General features: G+C 31.3%; 1 protein-coding gene across 5 annotated transcripts in view; it reads right to left on the bottom strand.

Annotated features, from left to right (window-relative positions):
- The window catches only part of LOC113519793 (ETS-like protein pointed), a 188,213-nt gene that overhangs the window by 41,101 nt on the left and 119,871 nt on the right, over positions 1-27,241 (bottom strand). For 3 of the 5 annotated variants that reach the window (XM_026905003.3, XM_026905002.3, XM_026905001.3), the window contains exons 4-6: positions 11,412-11,528; positions 2,887-3,090; positions 2,212-2,343 (exon numbers count right to left, since the gene is read on the bottom strand). In XM_026905003.3, the coding sequence (XP_026760804.2) occupies positions 2,212-2,343; positions 2,887-3,090; positions 11,412-11,528 (453 nt within the window). Of the gene's footprint in view, positions 1-2,211; positions 2,344-2,886; positions 3,091-11,411; positions 11,529-24,097; positions 24,499-27,241 lie in introns of all 5 variants that reach the window. The other 2 variants (XM_026905005.3, XM_026905004.3) reach the window with 1 other exon arrangement.

Here is a 27,241-nt window from a genome sequence, read left to right on the forward strand (position 1 = left end):
AACACGCTGTTTTATATCTAATGGAAATGGGCTTTTACATATGAAATTACGCAGCCACCCCCTCGATTGTAAAATTTTGATTAATTATTATTTAGTGTTTGTTACAATATTTTTTTTATAATTTTAATGTTGTAATAAATACTGTTGTTATTTCTTTAATACGTTTGTCCTCAATTTATAGAGGAAATTCCAATAAAAATTAATGCTTTGTTTTTTTTTTCATCCATTTGAGTACTGAATATTTTATTATTATATAGTAAGGCTCTTTTAGAGTTATGACCAAAAAGTATAAAATAAGAAGCCTGTAATAAACTTCAGTGCTGTCTGTAGTATATTATGTTCACGTACTGGCCACTAATAATTTTGTAAATACTGGCCGGTAATAATTTGTTCTATTTATTCTTTCAATGAATAAATTTGTGTTTAAAACTAAGAAGTGTATATACTAATACGTAAATATTTTTGTCCATACTAAGGCATATAACATATAAAAAAGGCATATACACATAAAAAGTCTAAACTAATACAAACAGAAATTGGATATCTTTATGTTTGCATTGGTCATGTGAAAACGTTTGGTCACGAAAAAATGAGCGTTTGAATTAAGCCTGTCGTTAAAAGACCAGAGCAAACATAATTTCCTATTTATAGTAGCCTCAGTACACAATTTTTGAATAACTCTAAAACAGATTTTATTGTTAAAAAATACATGTGAATTGAGAGTCTTCTAATTTTTGAAGCAGTTTCAATAAAGTCAATTTAGAGAACTGATTAATTTTTTTTTAAATACTCTGTTATAACAAAGTTTATCAAAATTGATTGTTTCCTATATATAATAGATTAACAAATTTTTATTATCAAACAAATAAAAATCACTATTAAAAATTCATTTCTTTTTTTTTAAATTAATATTAGTGATGATCATGAGTCATTACTCGCTAGAGGGGTTATCGAGAATGGTGTATAATGAGGCGTAGTTTATTGCTTCATACTTAGTGACCGATTCGCTTATCTTTATGGGTTGATAGCGACAATATATCGGGGGAGGGAGAGGGGTTAACTAGGTAGTAAAATTGAGATTTTTCTCGTCTAATCAACATACTCATAATTTGGGTATTGTTCGACATTACTATATCGTTTGCTTATCGCTTGTGTTATTTCACGGATATTTTAAATAGGATAAAATATTATATTGAGTAGCAAATAAATAGATAAATAAATAATCTTTAAAAATTTGGTACTCGTTTATTTTTTATTTTTTTTTATATGCATTACGTTTTTTTCTTTGTTTTTTTGACTTATTACTAGTATTTTTATGCACAGCCCTTAAAATGTTTATATACACTAAGCTACTAATATAAGCATTATAGACATCACAGATTGCACTATGACCATTACTATTATTTATCAAAGGAAGACTTTGTATAAAAGTCGTTTGCTTGAGCACCTGTGTCCCATTCGTGTTTCTACCGTGAAGTAGTTGTGTTTGCATGGCTGTGTTTTGGTTTGAAGGGTGGGATATGGCAGTGAATTTATAGGGTACAGAGGAATAACATCTGAGTCCTCAAGAATGGCAACGCATGGGGAGTATTATGGGCGAAACAGTATACTCTGTTATGTTCATGGTAGTACTCATGTATATAGGAGCCGGTTGTTACTTTCCATCAGCTGACGGCCCAGCTTGTTTGCTATTCTAAGTTACATAAAAAATGACAACAATGGTACGGCTCCTGCTTTGCTAGTTCTAAACACCAAGTATTATTAATCTATTATTAAATAAATAAATTACGTAATTAAAATAACTGTTTAAAATGCACAATTATTAAAATATATTAGTATCTTTGCTGATTGGAATTAATGTTATTAGAGGAGCTAGGTACCATTAAGGAGGTTAATTTAGAATCTTAATTAATTAATACCGCAACTTCCGCAGGTCGAAACATCACGCACATTTTTATTACTACTTCATAATTCTATATATTTTTGTAAATATAATAAATAACAAACTTATGGAGCGGTTCACGTTCTTATTCCTGCCAAGGAGGGAATGCTCGTCCTGCTTCCGTGTTTCCGCAAAAATTCAGAGTCTTTCTAGAGAGCGCTTTTTGTCTTAGGTACCACAGTCATTTTTCATCAGGCGCCGTAAAGTCCAAGCGCGAACAAATCGTTCAATAAAAAAAAACAATAGCTTGAATTGATAAATAGACTTACCAGTATTGTTGTTGTTGTTGTAGTGGTGGGCCGGAGGCGGCGGTATGTAGTCCGGCAGCTCGGGCAGGCATACGTTGCTCTCGTACATATTCGGCGGCACGTTCGCGAGCAACGAACGCTCTTTTTCTACATCTGTAACAATACAAAATCTATTGAGTTCTATATATATTTTCTAAACTTTTATTGTTTCTTTTTTGTCTTCGCCAATTTACAATAAGCCTATCTCTCAGACATTCAAAGGTTTTAATTTTCAATAGACTTCAGAAAGAAGGAGGTTCCCAAATCAGTTGTATTTTTTGTATATTTGATACTAACTCCGTAATAAACAATAATAAGTTGATAATAAACCGATATGGTTTTTTTTTTAAATCTAAAACTTACAAATTGGTCCCATAGAAATTTTATCACAATTAGTTCAGAAGTTCAGTTTTTAGATAAAAATGACTGGTTTTGTCACAATTAAAGTTGGTTTTTTTGTGGAATACAATTTTTATTTATATAATTAATTGAGAACCAGCAATAATTAATACATCATCATTATATTGGACGCAAAAAAGCTGGGTATTTGGCACATTTTGAATGATATGAAATCTCTCATTTATCAAATCAATGGATATATCAATATCAATATGACAAATCAATGGATATTACGAGTAAAAAATGGGTCAATTTTACCTTTCTGCAGTATTTCCAGATGCTCCCAAAGTATGTCGCCCATGAAGGCTGGTGCGCGGGCGACGAACTCCTCTCGTCCCATGGCACATATGTCTTTGCCTTGCGCACGTGCGAACTGTTGTAGCGCCACGCCTTCGAGCGAGAATTCCCGGGCAGCCCAACGGAGCCACGCCGCTACAGCACCCTCGCTCCATTGTCGGGGATCTAAGGGCATAACAAATAAAATAAATATTTTGGTTTTATTATTCTTACAAGTATATATACTATATAGTCGTAGGTGCCGTGTAATATTCGAGAATAATTCTTAAAAATACCTATTCTTATCTATTCTAAACGATATTTGAAATTTGAAATTTTATTTTAAAATAAATGTTACAAACATTTTTAAATATAGGTGAAACCCTGCTCCTTAAATAGGTAAATCCTGTATAAATTATATTTAAATCATTGAATTTTTTTTTTTAAATAATAACAAGTGTCTTTTTTATTTTTGGATTTGTTCGACTAATGCTTATAAGATATGATACTATTTTAAGTAGATAGGTATTGTCATTACAATTATAAAATTTGCTTGAAGTTTGCTATTTTCTCGTGAAGACATAATAAATATAAGGTGGAAGTCAAATATGTAAATGGCAGTATTGAGTTCCTGTGTTTATTTTTAGTTTCACTAATTAAAAAAGCAATAATTATATGTCCTTACAATTTTATAATAGTAAGTATCTATAAGCTATATAGAACGTCATAGTCTTAACTACTATGTAAAGATATCCGATATAAATTCAAAAGATAGGTACCTATCACCGTTCGATAGATTTACTTGTATTATTTTAAACTCAGTAATTATTATACATGAATGTTTATACTCGTAAATATAATGGAGTCCTATATCAAATAGTAATAAATATACAATTGTTAGTTGGTGGCGATGCAAAAACGATTAGCCGGGCACCGAACCACCACATTGCTCAACAGCGGAACTTACCACAGCGCAGCACCGGAAACGTGGCGACCTTCACGCTTAATGTACAAGTAAACGCATGTCTTTCTAACTGTTTAAGAATCCCAATTTAGATTCATGGATTATTATGATGAATTGTTATTCATCATTCAGCGATTTATTGTGAGTGGACACGGCTTACTATTATGTATGTTTCCGAATAACTTGCATAGATTAAAAGATAATCTTTAGAATACCGATTCGAACTCACGTTCTGTAATATTAAAGATACATAAAAAATATTTCAATGTATACAAAAGTAGCATGAAAGCTGCACAGGAATACCATTAGAATTGGTTCAAAATTGACAAGATATCGTGAATTACATAAAAAAGAAATGAAATTAGAACCTACTTTTGATGTCAGTTCAAAAACTTGGCTTATTGTAAGTTGCTTTATTTGTCAAATGCACTTGTAGAAGCCTTGTAGGAAATTAAAAATAATCGATATATTGATTCTTTAATATTGACTTAGAAATATATAGGAATAATAAAAAAAGAGAAAATCGAACATTGAATGCGTTCAATTTAAATTCCAGAGTCACATCGATTGCTTGCCCTGAATCGTCGGGGAAAAAGTAAATCGATATAATCGATACAAATTGCTTCTAGGTGGGGAATTCGAGTTTTTCTCCGTGAACTGGCGAGAGCTTGGTAATAATAAATAATTAGTTTAATTACGGCTTTTAGTCCCCGGTCGCTAGGGCTCAGTGTTTGAGTTACACTGAAATATACCATCAGGTAGGTGAATGATGTTGAGAAATCAATACGCGAAGATTTTACATTTTAATACGTCGTTTAAAAGGGACTTGACATGCCATGTCGGGGACTTTTATTATTTTATGATGCAATACGTTCTTTAATTAGGTAGGTTTTTTCGACAATTTGTCAACATATGTTTTTTCAATTTTATAGTAAATACTTTCTTTATATTTTTTTCTTATCAATTTGTTCACATGATATGTAACTGTGTAATTCACTTTATATCTTACATCCGTCTTTAAGAATCAAATTAAAAAAAAAAAAGCTTTATAGTTGAAACTGATATATACATTCACATTTGCTATTTAAAATATTTAAGCTAAATAAAAGGTTTAAGATATTTCGTTGCTAAATTTTTATATTGCAATTGTTGCATATCTTACACATACTTTAAGTCAATCCTCTGTATCGCTATAGAAGTAAAACAGAATTTTGTTTTATTATTGTTATATTTAATTATATATTGATTATATAATAATATAGTAAGTATTACTTCATATTTTCTCAATTCAATAATGCATCACTTATTTATTTCTAGGTTTGCCCAATGGTTGACTGGTAGAGAACACCGTCCGGTGTTAAGTCCGTCAAATGTAACATACAATTTTACCGTGCATTGAAGTTAAAAAGAATATGCTAAAACTTATTAAATGATATTTATACTAAAACACAATGTTTCTAGTGCCACACGTTTGAAATCATAGTCAACACGCTCTAAGTCAGGGTAGGTTGTTACTTACCCTACATGTATAGTTACTAATGCAGTTATTATCGATCCTAAAAAGAAAACTGTAAATTAAGCTAAGGTTCCCAAATAAACATTTTTTTCCCGTGGGTGTAGTTTACTAACTACACTTATGAGTTACACTATTTTCAGAAAACATCAAAATATATTTAGAAAGTTTCTTCTTTCTAAATTTTGTAACAATTTTTATTTAAATAAGTATATTAGGAATTATTTTACTTTATTTCTCGTTCTCGATCTTGTAAAGGGGTAAACGTATAACATATAAAAATAATCTAAAAAAGTAACAACAAACTATTTCATCGCATTTATATGTTTTGTTTGTGACGAACGTAAGTTACGAACAATATTGCATTTACATACGACTCGAGCACATCACTAACAGAAGCTTGGTTTGCCCGTCGATATGGTAATAGTGGATTTCATTAACAAGACGATCGGTAGATAACGTGGTACGTCTCTGTATGATCAGCATCATGGATGGGGGCAACTACTTTTGCGTTAACCACTTTATTAATAACTAGTGTTGACCTGCGACTTTGACTTTGTGATCAGGTATATTGATTAATCAGGATAATAAGCCTATGTTATTCTTTATCTTAAATAATACGTGTATGTTATATAATTTAATGATAATTCAATCATTAAGATATAATTAATACAGAAATACAAGGTTCTTTATTTAACCTTTGTTTTGTTGCTTTGTGTTAAATAAATTTATATTATTATTGTATATTGTTTTATTTTTCAACTGTTTTTAACTGACTTCAAAAAGAAAGAGGTTGTCAATTCGGTATTTTTTTATGTCTATTACCTCATAACTCCATCGTTTCTGAATTGATTTGGAAAATTATTTTTTATCTGAAAGGATATACTTACAGATTAGTCCCATAGAAATTTTATCAACATCAGTTCTGTGGTTAAGTTTTTGAATCACAATAACTGGTTTTACCATAATTTTGTAGCTCACGATCTTTAATTATTGTGTAAACAAAACCTATAAACATTTACGATAAAATTAAAGTTCCTAAACTTTTTCAGCAGCAATCTAAATATATAGTATTAATCAAATTGAAAGCAATTTCTTTTCACTACTGTCAGGTATATCTATGTTGCTGTCTGTACCTACATGAGTCCCTAGTATTGATTGTGTTAACAACAAGATTCATCTCGTGTCCCTCCCTGCTGATCGCTGCGAGATAACCAGTTAACAACCACCGCTGTTCACTGGCTGCATATGTACACTATCTATACAGCATTTATGGTAATCGTCGTCCGCTGGCTTACCTTCGTTACTGTGTTGATAACAGCTTTCTTTATGAATAAAAATGGAATAGTAAATCCACCTGCACTATTGGTTAATGCTGTTGAGTTAGGGGGGAGGGATTGTTAGTAATACAGACTACCAGTCCTATTGCTAGTAATGTACCTGGAATTCAGCACAATGGCTTCCAGTGGGGACCACGTGGAGGTCGACCTGATAGTGTATATTGATAGCAATGAGGACTAACCTCCCCGTTACTAACAATCCCTACCCCCCGCTGAATTCCAGGTGTATTCATCACGATGGGCTAACTGAGTTGCGTTTTCCTTTTTTACTGGTGTCCCGCCAGCGCCAGCATATAGTACCGTTAACGCAAGCGAGGTTACCATTCTACTATCATTCATTAAAAAAATATTTTCCTTTTAGTTTAGGGGCACTCTTTATAGATAAAAGCATTTAACAATGCATTAATATGAAGTGTAGTGGTATTAAAGTATAACAATAAGAAAGGTTGAGTTTTGTTTGTGTATAATATAGCAATAATTAAAGATATAAAGTTTTAGTTGTTTGGGTAATTAAAATTCACAATGGTTAATTAATATGCATGACTTTACTGAAGGATGTTTTTATCGAAAAATGTAAATTTTTAGTTACGTGTACCAATATGTTTGAAAGTAATTGTGCAACAAAAATTGTAAATAATATTTAAAGTAATAAAAGATTTTCAATTATAAACTTTTATATACATATTACATATATTCTTCTTCTTGAATCGGAAAAGTTGTTAAGATCTATAAACTTTGATTTTAATTCAAATAAATATAAAGATAGAAGCAATTTTGTTACTTTTGCATTGTTGCCTTGAACCTGAGTATTTAAAATTATTACATCTGAATCTATGTCCGATTGAAGTACGTTATTAATATTTTTATTTATTTAAAGCAATTTACAGGAATGAAAAGAGGCTCATCATGAGTAAATCTCATGAGATGGAAAGAAAAAAGGAATAGTATTTACAATTATATATATATATATATATTTTAATATATGAGATAAGAAATAGTTCATGCACTTCTTTATTCTAAGTATTACTTAAAGGTAGATACTACAAATATTATTGAGTGGAGGCAAACAAACTCACTTTCACATTTATTATGTAGGTATGTAGATTAGTATGCCCATAATACACTATATCATACTATTCATAAAAATTGTTTATTTTTTTGTGTACCTACGCGAAACCGTGTGAAACCGTGTTGGTCTGTAGTTTTATTTTAATAAATTTTAAATAATATTCGTATATACAATAATCAGAATAAAGTTTCCCGCCGATTTCATTCGTAACAACTTAATAAATGAGGTATTTTTACAAATACATTCGGCAATACTACATGTAATTTATGAAACATCGTGCATTTGGTGCTTGGACAACTTCGCCGACTGGTAGTAAAATAAATGACGGCCCGCCATTCCATGTTATCTATAAGAAGATTAAGTATTAATGAGGTGATCTTTTTGCATTTAAATTACTCAAAGTTAACTGTCTGTTGTGTTTAGTTTGACCGGTTTGCTCGTTTTTTATTACTTCGCTTATTATGCTGAACAATTAAAACGAATCGAGTCGCTTTGGCAATATAAATAACTAATTAATGTTGAAATTTGTCGATGAATAATGATAGTATTGGTATTACGTTAATCGATTATATTATTGTTGAAAATTTTGTATTCAAATAAAATTTTGTAAAAATAAGTGCTGTAAGTATTGTAAATACTAGTACCGGTATTTGGAATTTATTTTTTTTTATAAATTTTTCTTAAATTTACACATAGGTATTTAGGATAAAATAAAATTAAAATAATATGGAACTCTGCTGTGAGGAGCTGGTGTCTGTAATAGGTTTAGACCTGTAGTACAGATCACCAGACTCCCAACCGATATGTGTTTAAATAATAATGAAACAAAATGCATTCCACTGAAATTAACATTCCAAAAATATATGTCAATAGATTTAGAAAGTACTGTCATAAGAAGAAGAAGAGAGGAGAGGTCTTTGCTTTGAACTGTATAATGTAGGCAAAATAATAAAATTTACTCGTGTTTCTAAGGTAGCGTCGGAAAATATGTTAAATTATTAAAAGAAGCACTTCGTTATATCTATTTTTACTCAATAATTTTAATTACTTATTTTTTTATGATATATATAGAAAAACATGTTGGTTTGTAGTTTAGGTGAAATTTCTTGCATGACATGAATCAACATAAAGTATTCAGTTGAAGTATGTATGTTTCAATATCAAGTTATTATTTTAGCTTTTCTTTATATGAACACGTTAATAATATTGTTAACAAAAATATAATAATACGTAACATAAATGGAGACAATATAATACGAAGTTCACACACAATTACCATGGTGTGCATGATTTTGTGTCGGTCGCGCTCGCGCACCGCGCCGCGCCGGAAGCGCGAATAGACGCGGCACAGACGCACGCACTTCCGCTTATGGCGGGCATCGAACCTGCGACCTGCCACCTGTCCGCGCTCTGATCTTTATGCAGTTACACTTCATGTCAGATTTACAGTAGATTCAGATTTTTATTGGGTTTCGTCCTATGACGTCTCGTCCTATGCATAAAATATTATTTGTGTTTTGACACATTGTACTTATTCTACATTTTAAGTTTGTTGTAGTCAATAGTTTTGGTTACTTCTATTGAGAAATGAAGGAGAGAAGGTCTTGTGTCAATCTATGTATAAAATGTTCAAACTTGATGTTGATTTTTTATCGAAAAGACGAAAAATTACAGAGGAAAATGTTTAATTTTTAAACGACACACAACAATATATATACTCATAATAATCGATGTTGATCATTTGAGATTATTTTTCAGAGGAGGAGAGGGGCTAATCCCTTAAAAAGGTGTATATGTACTTTCAGACATGTATTTGTTAAGTTTCGCTTAGACCCTGGTGTCGGTATCAAACGATTCTGGGGTGAGTACTTCCCATCCGATTCCCTTTAAATATGCCTATGTCAGTTCCTTTTCATGTCTAGAATAAATGATTAAAAAATAAAAAAAAGAGGTTTATGAGATCAAAAGACTAGGGTTTCCGATATCGGAATAGGAAAGAAATAGTCCTGAGTTGTCTTTAGATTTTCTTTCTCATTATCCTAGTTTTAGAACCAGACAATTGTATACCATTTATTATTACTTTTATTTATATAGAAGCATAGTAGACATCGAAAATGGCGAAGTAAGTGTCCGTCGGTGCCAACAATGCGTGTGGCGTGGCGCATGGCTCATGGCGGCGACACGTTGCCATTACCATATGTAAATTATCCGGCATTATACGACCGCTTCACTAACGTTTTTGCTTGTAAACTCAGGTATTGTATAGAAGAGATATAAACGATGCTTTCTAATACTGTTTAACTACTGCTCAAAGGCACACATTTTATAAAAGAAGTTTTTATAAAAATATTTTACTTGTGGCTGAGCTTTTTATTTTTTCTATTTTTAACCGGCTTTCAAAAGAAGAAGAGTAAATTCGTTCGTTTTTTTTATGTGTATGTTCCGCAACTATATCACCCATTTAGAACTAATTAATATTACAATTAATAGAATTTCTCTCACGTTAGTCCTATACAAATTTTGTGTCGATCGAATCTGCAGTTGCTTTTTGAAAGGTAAAATCTACTTGTAGACACGATTTTGAAATTAAAACATTATGTTTCTACGAAATATCTTGCAAGTTAATCGATGTTATTTGTCATAAGTGTCAGAATATACACAAACAGAAGTAAATAGTGAAAAAAGATACGAAAGAGGCAGTTTAAGCATTTGATGTTTCTTTGTTTCTGCCTACCCCAATGAGATTTTTATAAACTTGTTACGATTTATTTTTGTAATTTGGAGAATTAGGTAAGTTCTTAAAATTTGTAATGTTATTTTTTTAACAAAATATACTGATGTTATGTCCCTACATACGACCTGTTTGCCTTTTATGAAGTCGTAACGGTGGTCATTTTATAGCTGTAATAATGCTGAAATTAACAACTTCTGTAGGGTTTGTTAATTTCCAAGACATGAACAGTATTTTAACTCTGAATATATAATTGAAATACATATTCATTAGTGCTTTGAGAATCATACTTTATAAGATTTATAAAAATTAAAAATAGATTTTTCTCGGCTCTCAGATCTCAAGCGATTGAAGTCTATACAGTTGTATTTTATTGCATTTTCTTCCTGATCATAAAAATGCTTTGGAGAATGATCGGATTGAACGTACATTTATTTGTATCTATTGCTGTGAAATAAACATTTCTTTCTATATTTTGTTAAAATAACATTTATGATGTTGTTGAGACTTTGCTTTGATATGACGTCTGGCCAGCGTGGTGTAAGCTATCCTTCTAGCTGTATCCAATAGCAGAACATCAATAGAATGATCATAATGATTGCTTTTCAATTGAGACAATATTTTTTCCTGATTCTAAAAATCAAAGCATCGTTAGGGCATCAGATTTACGTCGCAAATACCTGAAGGACCATTAACAGTTTACAGCGAATATCTTTTAACACGAACATTTTATTGTATATATGTATTATATACATAGATTGTATAATAATTAAATATAAAAAAATGCTACTACAAGTTTATATTTTGTAAATTTCAGTTAAGAGGATGGTTAGTAGTTGCCATGCCACGGCCTTGTACAACAATGATAATATTCCAGTACAGCAGCTTACCTTTGGGGACGCCGAGGCGCAGTTGCTCCTTTTCCCAAGAAGCAAAGGTGGCCTTCAGCGCCTCGGCCATCTTCTTATTGGTGCCGGGCGTGAGCGGCGGCACCTGCGATGGGATGTCTGCAACAATGAAGAAACAATGTTACGTACTGGCTTCCTTTTATTTATTATTATAGATTAGCTTTATGACAATTAAGAGGTATTAGGAACAGCTCATAATTCTTATAAGAAACTGAATGCATATGATTTCCCTATAAAGGTCAAATTACTACGGCATGGGCTTTTTCAAAAAGAGTGTTAATGATAGCGTTGTTTACCAAGGTGAGTGCTGCACACCATTCAAATTCAAATTAAAATCAGCTTTATTCAAATAGACTAATTTACAAGCTTTTTAAATCGTTATCTATTATGATGCTACTACCGAATTTGGAATGTTGTTATCTCCTGAGAAGAACCCGCAAGAAACTCAACAGTTATTATTTTAAATCTCAGTTAACAGTTAGTAAACACATGTTTGATTGCGACCGTTGTTTTAACAAAACGTTTTCTTTAGAAAAAAAATGTATGTCACATACGTATATATATATATGTACGCTTGTACACTGATTGGTTCAGGTTAGACTATAGGGTTATTTATCTAGTTGTTTCTAATGACATTCACTTGGTGTTAGTAAAATTTAAACAGTATTTATTTATACTTTGGTATAATTATTTAAGAATTCAATGAAAACAAAATATATATTAGAAGTTTTTGTGAAGTGTCCCACATTCACGTCATTTCTTATTTGTTTAGAAAAGACTAGCTTTGATCATGAAAAATAGAAATTGTTGACAAAGTTTTTGGCACTTTGCTAATTAGTTAGTATCGTAGAACGAATTACTTTGTATCGAAGCGGTTCGATAAAAATAAATATTAATAAATATTCCACAGGTCTCAATCATGTTGCCGATGAAGACCTACTTAAATCCTCTTTAGTATCAAGTCTTCCAACTTATTATCGCGGACATGTTTTACGTACCGCTCATCAGCCCAGATCATTATCACCCGGATTAATTACTTTATCTACGCTATTTATACCAAGTACCAAAGAACAAATTAATAGCGGAGTTTTTGAGGCTTCATGGCTTCGAATAAAATAAATCAGAGATAAACAAGCAAGCAAGATTGAATCTTCAATGTCTGTGTACATGTACGGACGCAGGCTTCATTCATAAGTGCGGCTGGTTTTTGTTGTGAGTGTGCGTAGGTGTGCCCATGTGTGCGAGTTGCGCTTGCGCACCTGCCGACCAGTTCTGAGATGCGGAGATTTGTGCACCTCTCCCACGGTCGCTGCCCGCTTGAGCTCTGATCTGTTCTAGCTGAACCTCGTTCTGATATAATTTAAATTTTTCTTTCTGTTTGTGTCTATATAAATTGCTTTAGAATTCGTCCAACTTGGTTGTTACGTACAAATGAGCGTTTCTTAAGACTGCCGTTGTAATATCACAATTTGAAGTAACGTTCATCTACTTTAATTGCAAATATATTGTCTGATCTGATATTAATTGAATTTGTCTTATAATTTTATACTTTATAGTAACATGTGCTCACATAAGATATTTTAAGGTATTAATTTAATACTATTACAATAACTAATTACAATGGTCAAAAGCATAGAAGATGGAAGTGCACATAATCAAAATATCCAACAGCTATCTGATTGAATTATATCCAACCAGATATTACGCTTTCTAATTAGTAAATTTTGTTCTAATACTAATTTCAAAATAATTTTAATGGGGAAAAATCAATGCGTTTTTTCGACGCTGCTTATTTTTTAAATAAATATTTTTTTATGTCTGAAGATGGAATAGTGTACTCGCTTGTGCTAATAACATACAATGACGGGGCACCAGTGAAGGATGAAGGGATGAAAATGTAGTCAGATCAGTAGCCACATTATGACGAATTCACCACGAATTAACCACGATGGTTTCCAGGGGCGACTACGCGGATAAATGAAATATCGATCTACGCGGACAAAAACGAGAGATCGATCTTATAGGGATGTAAATGGATAAACAGCTCAGTAGACAACTGTTTGGATTATCTGTGCTTGCAGTATCTCCGTGTTGCTATTACGCAAATCTTAAATGCTATTTTTTAACAACCCTTCTGATTTTATTGTAGTATAAACAAGGATAAATTTTCCTTTTGCCATTATAGTAAGAATGCCTATGTAGGCTGGCATGTAGCGAACGATTTGTGTCTCCGGTGTAGCCGGCGGGTCCCCGGCAGTTGCGAATCATGACGTTAATTGCAGCGAGACGACCGTTGTGATTTACTCGCAATGAGAACTATAAGCAGGTGCGCGGCGCACTTGACTTGCCAACACAATGCAATGCTCGCACGATGCGAGATATACTTATTGATAAGTGAAATGAGTTTATTTTTAAATAATTTAACATTTTGTTCCGTAAAAATAGTGACTTCAAATTTGTCGACTGCAAAAAAAATATTAAAATCAATTCAGAATTAGTGTATTTATTGCGCAATAAACTTACACATAAAAATATATGTGAATTGAGTATCTCCTCCTTCTTAAGAAATTATTATCAGGTTGGATGTTCTTTCGGGAAATGTTAAAAAAATATTTTTATCTTTTAATTGAACATCTTGGGGAAATTTTGTCAATTCCATAAGTACATGTGTTACTACGCTACGCTGTTTCTATTATGAAAAATTGAAAGGTGAATGAGGCAATTTGAAATTAAACTCTTTAGCATCGTTTCAAGGAGTTGAACATTTTCCTAAACAGACATGAGTTATGTAAAAATAAAAAAAGACAGTTAAATACAGATTTATTAATCATTGTGACAATTACATCAGATAGAATGGCAATTTTAGTTACTTCGCGTTGTTTTGTATGGATTGTTTCCATTTATTAAAATATATCAAAGGGTTTAATCTGCAGTGCCATTGTGTGAGATAAAATCATATGAAATGCTTCACAGTGATTGTATCGAGCAGGACACCTGCATGTTGGCCATTACATATGCATATATCAACATAGTGTTGGTATAGTCATTGCGCAAAGATGTTGATAGCTATATAAGCGTTATTTTAGCATAAATTACATTATAAATTATTTATTTGATTAATATTATAATCAGCTCTATAAACATTATAATATAAGTACAATGAATATATGTTATTATACTTAAATAATAATAAAATTATTTATTACTAAATTGATTTTACCTCAAAGTACTTAAGTATATAACAACATTCCTGACCCAGCGGTAGACTCATAAAGAAGTCAAGATTTAAAAGAGCTAGTAAACAAGTCTATTTAAACAAACATAAATTTGATTCTATTAAAAAGCTTAGTATAAAATTAAATAAGTGACGTTCGTGAATTCAAAACCATTGTTTTTATAAAATTAGTTTATTACTGTAGCACATAATCTGTAGATTTGGTTTCATGCTTAAGTAGAAATTAATTAAATAAAAAAAAAAATTAGGCTTAAATTCTTCTATTAAGATTGCTAAGGGAAATATTTAAAGCCACCAATTACGAAGATTCTCAATCTATAGGCGTTTACGGGAATATACGTATGATTCATATAAAAGTATCAGATATGTGACTTTTCACCAGTGGATTATATTTTTTTATCTGATATGGTATTGGGCATGTATTAATTGTATCAAAATACAAATTAAATAATTTATTTTTCTAAAAAAATTGGAGGTTTTGATCTTTTTTTTATTGCTAACCAATACATATAATATGTTATCTGTGAACATAATAAATTATTTAAAAAAAAACTTATATCAGATAAATATCTAAACAGTAGTCGTGTTCGGTGATTATAATTTATTGTATACAAGCGTATCACAAATAGTATAGCTAGGTACTAGGTACCCGTGAGATTTCTGTGATATACATCTTAGAAAAATTTTGCTTAAATTAATTATGGTTTTATTGATTCTTATACCGGTTATACAAGTTCATAAGATGATCGTTTCGTTTTACAAACGAGTGAATATATCGTCCAACGCCTGCTTACCGTCGCTTCAATAGTCAATAGCTGAACCATTTATTCAATTTAAGCTCTTTACAAGCACTTATGAATGTCAAATTAAATTAATCTACAATGCAATGGGAATATAATACAGCTTATTCTCAGTTCTCCATGTTGAATACTAATCGTGAACTACTTCTGCTCGATGACCGCATGCAATTATTTGCAGTGGACACAGCGCGCTCACGTTGACATTTACCCTTTGGAATGGCATTCTTGAGATGAGGCAAAAACTTTATGATGGCGTGGCTTCCGTTTCCGTAATTAAAGTAATTAATCCTGAATGATTTCGGTTTAATTGTCTGGAGGCTTCCAGATGGGCCCCATCCGTTGGTATATAGTATATAAACGCAGTGACAAAATCAATGTTTTGTAAAAAGGTTGCACTATACAGTTATAATCGGCCAATTGATATAATATGTGTATACTATGTTATCTACATAATAAATACAAGAACAGCATACATAAATTAGATATAATTCAGTATCGGCCAGTCAATCGTTATTTTGGCGTTATTAGGATGAGATACACGGACTGTGTGGAGTGGATAAATAGATTTTTGTGTCTCGCAAAACATAATTCTCGTAAAGCAAAATCATTTGAATGAATTTGTGTCTAAAAATATTAGTGATTTATAGCATGTTCCGTTTGAAGTTTGTTACGTCGATTCAATTTTATAAAAAAAATCTTTAAGTAAAAAATTTTAGGTAAAACCTATCTATTATATAATCTCTACATGTAGTACTTAAATATTAGTTTTTTTCATAAGAATTGAAAAATTAAACAAAATTTGAACCGACTATGACACATTTTGAAAAATAAAAATTAGATTAATTGATTGAATATTTTATATAATTGTTAAAGCTTAAGTTATTTTAAAACATACATACATACATTTAGTTTAAACAATTATTTTTATTGCTTGTTAATACTCAGTTGTATGTAGTATAAAGGTTTGTATTTAAGACAGAACAGCAGGTACTAGTGCAAACATAATCAACTAAAATACTCTGGCACGGGTGCCATACGCAGTCATGAACGCAGCCAGCTGACATAATCACTCTACCTGTTGGAAATTGTAATATCCTCCGGCCCTTCAATTATATTGACGGGCCTGTCATTATAATCTGTACCGCTACCACGCGACAGAAACCAGATTTTTAAAAGGAAGCTTCAATATTGAAGGGTTTATAGAAACAGCTACATTAGCTAGCATAGATAAGTAAATTTTTTTAAAATAATTATGATACTTAATGAATACAGAAAATAGTGAATAATAAATGTAGAAGGATACATTTATTTACATTAACAATGAACGTGATCAGTTCACAATATATTTTTTATATTTACTTTTATAATTAATTTTGTATTTCATAAAAAAACTGACTTCAATTGTTGCAAAACCAGTTATTAAATTATTTAAAAACTAAACTCTTGAACTGATATTTATAACATTTTTATGGGACTAGTCTGCACTTTCAGATAAAAAAAGAATTATTCCAAATTTTTCAAGGTTTATAATTAACGGAGTTATGAGGTGACAAACATAAAAAAATCAACCGAAATAAGAGCCTCCTTCTTTTTGAAGTCCGTTGAAAAAGTGAACTGATTATATTTTTGTTTTAAAGGTAATCATTATTTTATCAACATCATCATATTGTATAATATACAAATAAATTATTAAAATTTTGTTTTATAAAAAAGCGACTAAACTCTATCAATTGAAAACAAAAAGTTTTAACATTAATCTTAAATGACAAAGATATCTTATAACAAACAATAAAAAAAAAATATACATAAGCAAAGTGAGAACCCCCTGTTTTTGGAAATTGGGAGAAAATGAAGACACCTGTCTCGTGACGTCGCGGAGAGTCGCTCTATTACCTTCGATTTACATCGATGTATCACTTCTGATTAGCATTGCTAATGGCGAGCGGCGGTGAGCTTAGAAACCTTTTATTTATGACATCTCCCATTGTGTTAATAATTAATGAACTTAACCGTGGGAGAGTGATAGCGGTTATCATTTAGTGGTCTACCTTTAAAATAGACAGGTTTCTATTTCGATATGAGTATATAGAACACTATTCACAGCGTGTTTCCGAGAATAATATGTATCAACTAGATCGTCATATCATCCAGCGTAGTTAAAATTGAGTGTAAAACAATAAACGAACCACATCTATCACGGTATGTTGACAGAAAATGTTTCTAAGAGTTCCTTTACCTCGACTCTTGATACCGCAGAAGTCAGTTAATTGTATAATAAAAGTAGAAATGTTTATTCTTACATTTTTAGCTGGATTTATTAAATTCTGGATCTACGTTTTAAAGATTTGTGAATGCATTTTTTACTTAATTTTATGTATAATCATTTTCGAGTTAGTAAAATATAACTTGAATATTTATATACATAATTCTTTTTTTTTATGTTATTTAAAATGATGGAAAATGGTAACGGTCGTCTATAAACATGATTAGCATCAAAAACATCATAGAATGCACTGTGATGCCCACGGTACTTCTCATGCATTGCCATTCCTGAGGACTATAGACCTATTATGCATCCGTACTCTGGAATTTTACTGTTGTATGCCACCTTTTAAAAGTGCAAGTATAGCTGTTTCACAGCAGAAAGACCAATGGAACAGAGGTACATCATATGCAAACTATTTTTGTATAAAATATCTGTTGTTTTTTTTGTAACTAGTAGCGGCAGTATGTGATGAAATAAAAATAATACAAATTAAGCTATTTCGAATGGTACGCCACCGAAAAGATACAGATAGCTTTGTTTCTAATCTTGCAGGTCGAGGAGAGGTGCCGAGGTTACCAGAGGGTTCGAGGTTTAGACTGTGCCGAATGTTGAATAGCGGCGATAACGGCACAAAGGACCGGAGATGCGGTCGGTGATCACCAAATAACACGAGGACATAACCTTCGCTTATTTAACATTAATTAACACGTATTGCTTAGGTATACAGGGTGATATCAAAATAATTAAGAATCCTTTTAAGCAAGTGTTCTACCAGTAAATTGAAAAAAAAATTCAAAGAATAAAAAGAAAACTATCAGCACCTCATATAAACGTGACAGCTAAATATATCGTGTCACTAAGGAAGATTTTTTGTAATTTTCTACCCATGTTTGATAAAATGCTAAATTCGACTAGTAGAACACTCTCTTAAACGGATGCCAACGACGTTTTTTTTCTATTGATATAAAAATATGCGCTGAGACTAAAATTTTATTATTGCAGCAAAGAGATATTAAGCCAAAAATGTATTTGAAATTATCTCCACAGAACTGAATAGATCTTATAATGATAATTTCCTAGATTTATTTTTTGCAGTAACATTACTAGTAGAGTGAAGGAGAGTATAGTTTTGAAATAACGAAAGGACGTAGATTAATATAATACTTACCACGTCAATGAAGTATTTAATAGTTATAAACAAATACTAATAGTGGCTACTTTACCCTCTGTATCAGTGTTTATGTTAATAGCAAAAACGGAGCTCTAGACTTGGATTAATATAACATTTTTTTCTTAAAAATATAATTGTTAGGCTTGAAATATATCACATTTTCAAGTAATAAGAAACAGGCAATAGAATTGTTTAATCTACGAAAAAGAATTGAACATTGCTTCGCTAGACTTTTGTTAGCCATTTAAATTTGTCGTTGGATACGACATAAAAAATTTTAGGTGAAAATAAAAGTATAAATCTATTTACAACGTATCTTTGTGTAATACACTGACATTCTGAAACAACATAATAAAATAATGCGAACCAAATTAGTATTAAGGACTCAAAATTTACATGCTTATGTATGTAATTATGCTTTTTATATGTAACATCATGTATCTCATGTTTCAAGTGAAAAATAAGTACATTTTATATTTTAATTTAGTACTTTAAAACTAAAAAAACACTGTTTCTTTAAAGTGTAACTGTCGATATACGACTTCACTTGTATATATGGTTGAGTAGGTCAAAGACGGCACAGTTGTTTTATTCCTGTCATTCTAATTGTGCAGGCATGCTAACAATGAACAATATAAGCAACAGGCGTCCGTTGTATAGAATTCCTGCACATGCAGTAACAGGTGGTAAACAGGGGTTGTCAAAAGGGGAGTGCGCGAGCACTTGTTGCGCCCCATTTGTAAATCGAAACATTGCATAGCTCTAATATTCTATATTATAGCGTAAATCTTATTATTTTTCTATGTATTTATATTTATTTGTTAAATATGTAAAAAGCATAATAACAAATACGATATAATATTTATTTTAAAATGAAATCATATGAAACTTCAGGACTTGTTATTGCAACATAAGGAGAAGAAATAATTTAAAAAAAATTGTATGTACTATATATGAATATTCTGAAACAGGTTATCTTGAAAACAAAAGGATATAAAGTACATTACAAAGTTATTTCAATTATTTGATATACTTTAAATGTACTGGTTAATTTATTTATTAAAATACGTTTTGTATTTGTGACTGTATGTATATAAAGAATTGTGTTAAATTATAAAATTTATCACTATAAGAAATTATTATATTAGCCGTCCCACTGCTAGGCACAAGTTTGCAAATACTAGTAAATGTGGATATGTAATAATACACAGAAAATAGGCTTGTACCGCACTAGATATTACATGGTAGTCGTTAATTACAATAGTGAAACAAAAGCTCGCGCCATTTTTACATCTGCCATTGTTCACCGTTTGAACTTGGAACGTCGCGTGACGTAAACGGCGCGTGCGCCGTTTCGCATTTAAATCGTCTTGTATAATTGCTTGTATTAATTCTGAACTATTACTGATGTACTTTGTTTACTAAAAGTAATCATACCTGTTTCCTTAAAGAAAATTCCTATAATTGTAAAATTAACATTTCTACAGTTACAGTTACGTAATTAATGTTTTTGATGATTTTTCATATTTGTATTGTTTAATGTTATTAATAAAAAAAAAAAATGTTTAAAACAACATACATCAGTAATAATTATGATCTACCGTCATTAGGTTCACTGTTGCAGTGTACACTATTGCAATATGACCTTCGGTAAAATTTTGTTGCTATTCATTATTAACTATATCCCGTGGCATCGCCACATGAATCAGTACATATTGTACTCTATGTACTAAGTTAAGATACAACCTGCCCATGTTTTTTTGTTCTGAGGTGGCATTTGAAAACTTTTAGAATTTATAATGTTAATAGATTTATTATTACAAAATATAATTTTTATATTAAAATTATGTACATTTTGCACATAATATAAAGTATAAAGTATCGATAGGTACTACAAAAATTAAATTGTCATGAATAAATCTTTAAAGATTTTATATAAACTGTAACGACTGTAACTTCGTAAATAATATATATAATAAGACTTCGTAAAAGATGTGAGAAATATTTATTTTAATCGATTTTATCATTGACCATTAAATTTGTCAGTAAATATTACCCCTCTCTCTATTTAGCCATGAAAAAGGGTTCCTCAAAATGTGGTAATAATGCCATATTTAACGGTTCCACGCTTATCGACGCGGAAAAAGTGTTGAGAGTAACGTTTCAAGTAATCATGTTGCGTTTTATTTATATAGCATTACATGGTAATACCTACCTAATCTACTGACGTAATTAAATTGTTTTTAATGATCTCGATCGACTAATAAATAATGATGAACACGTGTTTTTATCATACATGCATCCTAGGTAATGTTATTAGAGCATGCATAATAATAAAATAATATAATGTATGACGTTATCAAAACTATATTTCTAATATATAAATGTTATTATATGTAACAGTTATTTTCAATTTATATGTGACCATAGAATTCTGGTTAATGAATATAATATGATTGTCCTAAAAAGATATAATTTTGCATTAACAACATATATGGTAATTATTACTGTAATTAACGAAACATTTTGATATTATTTTTGTAAATATGAGGAGACTACGTTTTATTTCTCTTTAATGAATTAGATAATTATGTAGTTTGCCTTTTGTAATTGTCCTTCAGAGAGTGAGGAGTCATAAGAACTCATAGGTAGCTAGAATCTGGAGTCTAACAATGGTGGGTACTATTATCTTTCAGTGATCTCTGTTGATCACGATTGTAGGCGAGAGACCTTTGCTCAATGACAGAGGCGGCGCGGCGCGACGCGGCCGGCGCGGGCGCATCAACTCATTGAGCGCGCACCGGATGGGCCAATCAACTGCGTGAATGGACGCCCCCGCGCATGCGCACTCTCGCGTTATTAGCTCCCGTACTAGATGCTGTTTCTTTGTTGCTCGTAAATTGTTATAACCTTTTATGGTTTTGGAATGTGAATAAATCCGCTGTTGTCTCATTGACAGCATTGTCTGACTATCGGCTACCGTTTCTTTGATGGACCCGAGGTTTTGTTACTTTACTCAAGTGTCAATAAGTTAACTCACCACACTATGTAAATTTTATCATCGGTCTCACGCCTTAGGGGGTGATATTGAAGGATGAAATAGTGATCTTAGAGTTATAATTGGATGTAATTATAACTTATCATTTATAAAATTGACAAGTAATATTATATTATCCCTGTATTATAGATTTTTATAGGTAGATACATGTATGACGTCACATTAATGCTCGCAACATGTTTATTGAACACGATGCTAAAATGTTATCAAATTGCAACAAAGTAACAGATACTATGAATTTCATAGAAGAAAATTTTGTTTACAAAATACACGTCCCCTACCATTTATCATTACATCCTCATCGCGTCATCGATTTATAAAGGACGTTAGATCATTCATGTAATAATAATTATTATATTTTATTTTTATTTTTGTGCTTATAGAAAAATATTACTTTGTTTTGTTAAATAATAATAAACTTATAAAGTGTATTACGTATTAGATTCATATTGTAACCAAAATAACATTACTATAATATGACTAAAAGATAGGGGACAAAGATGTATACAAACATTGTTCCTTAGTTCTCATCCAACAAACACGTACGAGGTCTTCGCTTTCAAGATCATCAGAGCATATTCTAGGTGTAAGTCATAATTGCGGTAATGAGGTATTGCACAACGGCTCGCCCTATCTACACCGGACATGCAATATTACAAAATTCACATTACAGGAAACAAACATTGCAAGACCGGATTATTCTAACTTTTAATTTTCCATTTATAAGCTATTTATAGTTACGGGTAACTGTTAGTTAACTAGACAATCGTGTATGTCTTATCGGTCTTAAAAGTTAGCTTGAACATGTTTAATAATGTGGGATTGACAAGAACGGTGACGGAAAAGAGTAATTTTAAGCTTAATTAAGAGTTAAACATAATGAAAAACCCAATAAGAACAACCACAATTAAAATAATTATATGGACATTTCTGAAATATAACTTTTTATTTTTCCGTTATGAATGAGAAGATAATAAGAAATGCACTATAATGCAGGTAATGGACCGATTAACTAAATTGTGTCAAACGCGCGTGGGTTTTAATTCAATTGATGCGTGTAAAGCAAAAGTATATCGAAACGATATTACACGATAGCTAATAATTTCATAAAATGTACGTTTTCATATATTTCTTGCGGTCACGGGTGCTACACATTCAGGACAAGTGCACGCGAAACCGAGAGCGTTGCGTCATGCGCTCCACGATGATACCTTTTCACAATCGACAATTGCTCAGTTGAACTCGAAGCGATATCGATATAAGAATCGAAAACGATTGTAGGAATTTCATTTGATGTTATGCCGATTGAACCATAGTAATTAAATGTAGTGAAATACTTACTACTACATATTAATGTCCTAATTGGCACACAAAGATAGAAAATATTTAAATGATGGTCTTTGATCATCATTAAGATCAATTTGCCTTGATGATTGAACATTTAACTATGATGTATGGAAACCAAACAATATAATCGTTGATGTCATTGAATATATGACGACCTCATAAATAATGTTGCTTCCATAAATAAGGCTTGAAATTGAAGTTGAGCTATGTTTAGATTCATAGTGGAAATATAATTTTGAATTTGCTATATTTGACTATGAAGGAATACATGTTTTAGGTTATGACCCCAGATACTTTCATACCGACTTCAAAAAGAAGAAGGCTCAATTTGTTTGTATTTCTTTTATGTTTGTTAATATAACCTCATCAGTTGTAAACTGATTTGAAAAATATTTTTTTTTATCTGAAAGGATATACTTATAGATTGGTCCCATAGAAACTTTATCAACATCGGTTCAGTAGTTTAGTTTAATTTAGTTTTTAAATCAAAATAACTGGTTATGACACAATTGAAGTCGGTTTTTTTTTGTGCAACACAATCTTAATTTTTTTATAATGTACTCGTAACATGGTATGATCCATATGGCTTGAGGTTCCATATTGAGTTACCACGTAGATATTCTTTAGTTTGTAAATATCTAATATCTGTTTACATTTGTGTGTAATCTTTGACAGATTCCTTAAAATACGTCTGTTCTGAATGATTATGAGAAACACAGTAACGCAATATGTATGAATAATTAAATATAAATTAATTGTTCACGTGCCTGTAACGTCTGTAATCGGCTTACCTTTTGGCTTATTGAAAGCTTTCATCATGACTTTGATTCCCATGCCTGCGATGGCCGCCGACGCGTCACTCTGAGTCTGCTGCACGGTTGACAAGTCCCAATAAACGCCCGCCAGCAGGCTTGTTTCTTTTTCTCCTTATGAATAGTTCCTTTTTTTATCACTATTTGTCAATATTTACAATTACTTTGTATTAACACAATGTCTTTTATATTAATAACTTAATATTTAAATAAGATCAATAAATATCACACTGTTTTTATTTATCAAAATCACTTGTCCCGTCAGTCTAAACACTCCTCGCTGTTTTTCATTTTGCCGGCGTTTTTTGTTACGTCACGGTCGAAAAGATCATTCTTTTTGTATCACTGTTCATGGTTTGTTAAATTGTTTGTATCAGCACCTGCTTGGAGAAATTAGTTATGACGATCGCACTTGACTCCCTACTCATCGTTCTATCTTCACGAAATTAACACTTGAACATTTGAAACAAAGGACTTGTACTGGCAGACACATATACATATCTTATAGGTAATTACTGAGTTTTTATGGACGTAATGCAACAAACACAACAAAAAAAAAATAACAAGGTAATGCTTTCTATCAGCCTATCAGCGACGCAGTGAAGTCAAACGGGCAATATTCAAATTGCACCGCACATTCCCACAGGTGCGTGGATGGATCCGACACAGGCGTTTCCGGCCTGGTACCCCACTTACCCCGACGTTTCCCGCCACCCGCACCACCCGCGCCCCGAACCCCTACCGCCTGTTCTCACCCCTCAGTTTAACCCCCCGCAGTGTGCGAGCCCTGTATATTCTCACACGGTCCGGTAGACCATGACGAGCAATTTCGCTAACTTTTACGGTTAGTGTCAAAGTGCATTTGTTGTTTGTTTGTCGTTACCATTATAATTTTTCTATGACTTTTATAATTTTTACATAATACATATTACATAAATAGCTGAATACATATATCGATACGTTAGAATTTTTGATAATCCACTCTTTAATATATTAATAGGTACTTAATAAGATTTTTAGAATGATTGTAAGTGGGATAATATTTAGTAGGTATGTAAGCAGTAAAACTGTTGCCGTGTGGTCCCGGTATAGGCCACCCTTTTATTTCACGTGGGTGTCGTAAGAAGCGACTAACGGAACTCAATGGTCGAGGGATGTGCAGCAGCGTTTCTCTTAAAACATCACTAAAATCTAACTGCGGTTGCTAACCCGCTTGCCAAGCGTGGCAACTACTGGCAAAACCCCCTTTATGGTGGGGACCTATTTTCAGCAATCGACTGTTAACGGTTGATATGATGAAGCAATAAAGGTATTTTTAGGTTTTAATGAAATTACAATTTAATTTCGTTTGTAGATTTACTGACAATATATCGATAAGACGTATACTAAAACTCAAAAGAATTCAGTTAGAACCTTGTTTGAATATAATTTTTTAATTGACATTTCACCCACATCACTTACGCGTTATTATCTCAGCTAATAACAACGTTTATCGTCATACATTACATGTGTTTACCCTTAGAAAGTGATGAATAAAACATTTCAATAATGAAGCATAATAAATTGATAAAATTGGTACTCTAGATCATATTGAAAGTTCAAGGGTTAAATGCGAGTAAACATCTTTATTTAATTTTAATACACGAGGGGTTCAAATTGGTTAGGGGCAAGAAAGCTATCGGAATTACATTTAATCGGTTGCTTATTGTTAAAACGCATAATAATTAATTTCTGTGTAATTTCTTATCGGGTTCACACGAAAATTTAAATGGTTCTTGGGAACTTTTAAATTTATCTACATGTTAATCTATTATTTACCTGATAATGTAAATGAGGATTAGATAATAATCATCACTTTTGTAAAGATTGTGATATCTATTTTGAAAAATACGGGAATACTTATAGGATTCTATTTTCTATTACTATTTTCTAACGTTCGTTTGTGGCTTGTTGATATGTATGGTCGATGTAATTTATTTAATATGATGGGGGCGACAAATTGTCCCTAATAAAAATCACATTTGGATGCCGAGGCGATATCAGTCACAATGATGGACAAGAGAATAATCAGAAACAACCAGAAAATATATGTACAATATTCAAAAATAGTTGAGTTTAATGACTTTGTCTGTCTGACCGAGTCACTCAATATGTCTTTATTGATTGACTGGCATAAAAAGTAGATCTGCACAACAAAACGTGTAATCTAAATGTTATACTTATTTCATATTAAATCATGTGTATTTTGACTTTTTAACGGCTTGAATTTGGTTAAGTTATTAAAAAATCGAGAGAGACGTAATAAACACTCTCTCTAATTAATAAGATTATAATATACTTAGATTATAAACTAAGAATAAAGAAAAAGAAATGTTTTGAGATAGCTGTTTAAAATATTTGCTTAAAGTATCTGTTTTTATTAATAATTAGTATTATATTAACTATTAGTATGGATTGGCAAATAAATAAGTATGACAAATGCAATTAAAATATTGTATTGGTGAGACAAATAACACTTTTTTAAATAAAAATAAACAAATATTTTCATAATTATATCCCTGATTATTATAGTTAGAGCTGTTTGCCGATTATCATTATTTTGAACGTTTTCATACACTCGTAACTAATTTAAAATTAACTATTCAAAATCGATTTTAAATAATTGTCTTTCATTATTATGGAGTAAGGATGGGATGCTTTTTTATATGTAACTGTTTTGGATAATAAAAGTAAAAACGTATAGAAAATTGTTTTAACAAATCATGTTATGTTGGTGCAATAAAGTGTTAAATAAATAAAATAAATAAATAAATAAAAGATAGAGAAACTTTATCCACGCTATTGTACTCGTATGTCAGGTAGCATAATTCAGTCCAGTGGATTTGTCCAATATAGGAGGATAATAGTATTACGCTGTCGCGACCTGGTTGAGTAAAGTGATGCGAAATTTATGTACGTTTAGCAAAGGTCACTCAAATAACTCGTGTTGTCATCTTGTGACCTTTTTGTATGATTATTGTGGGATATAATAGACAATAGTCATCTTTATTGTGGACAATACTGAGATGCCAAAAATGGTGAAAAATTTATACTGTAAAAGGTTCTTACGTTAACGTTATGTGA

The sequence above is a fragment of the Galleria mellonella genome, unplaced genomic scaffold (assembly GCF_026898425.1).
Source record: "Galleria mellonella isolate WM207_F2 unplaced genomic scaffold, CSIRO_AGI_GalMel_v1 utg65, whole genome shotgun sequence".
NCBI lineage: Eukaryota > Metazoa > Arthropoda > Insecta > Lepidoptera > Pyralidae > Galleria > Galleria mellonella.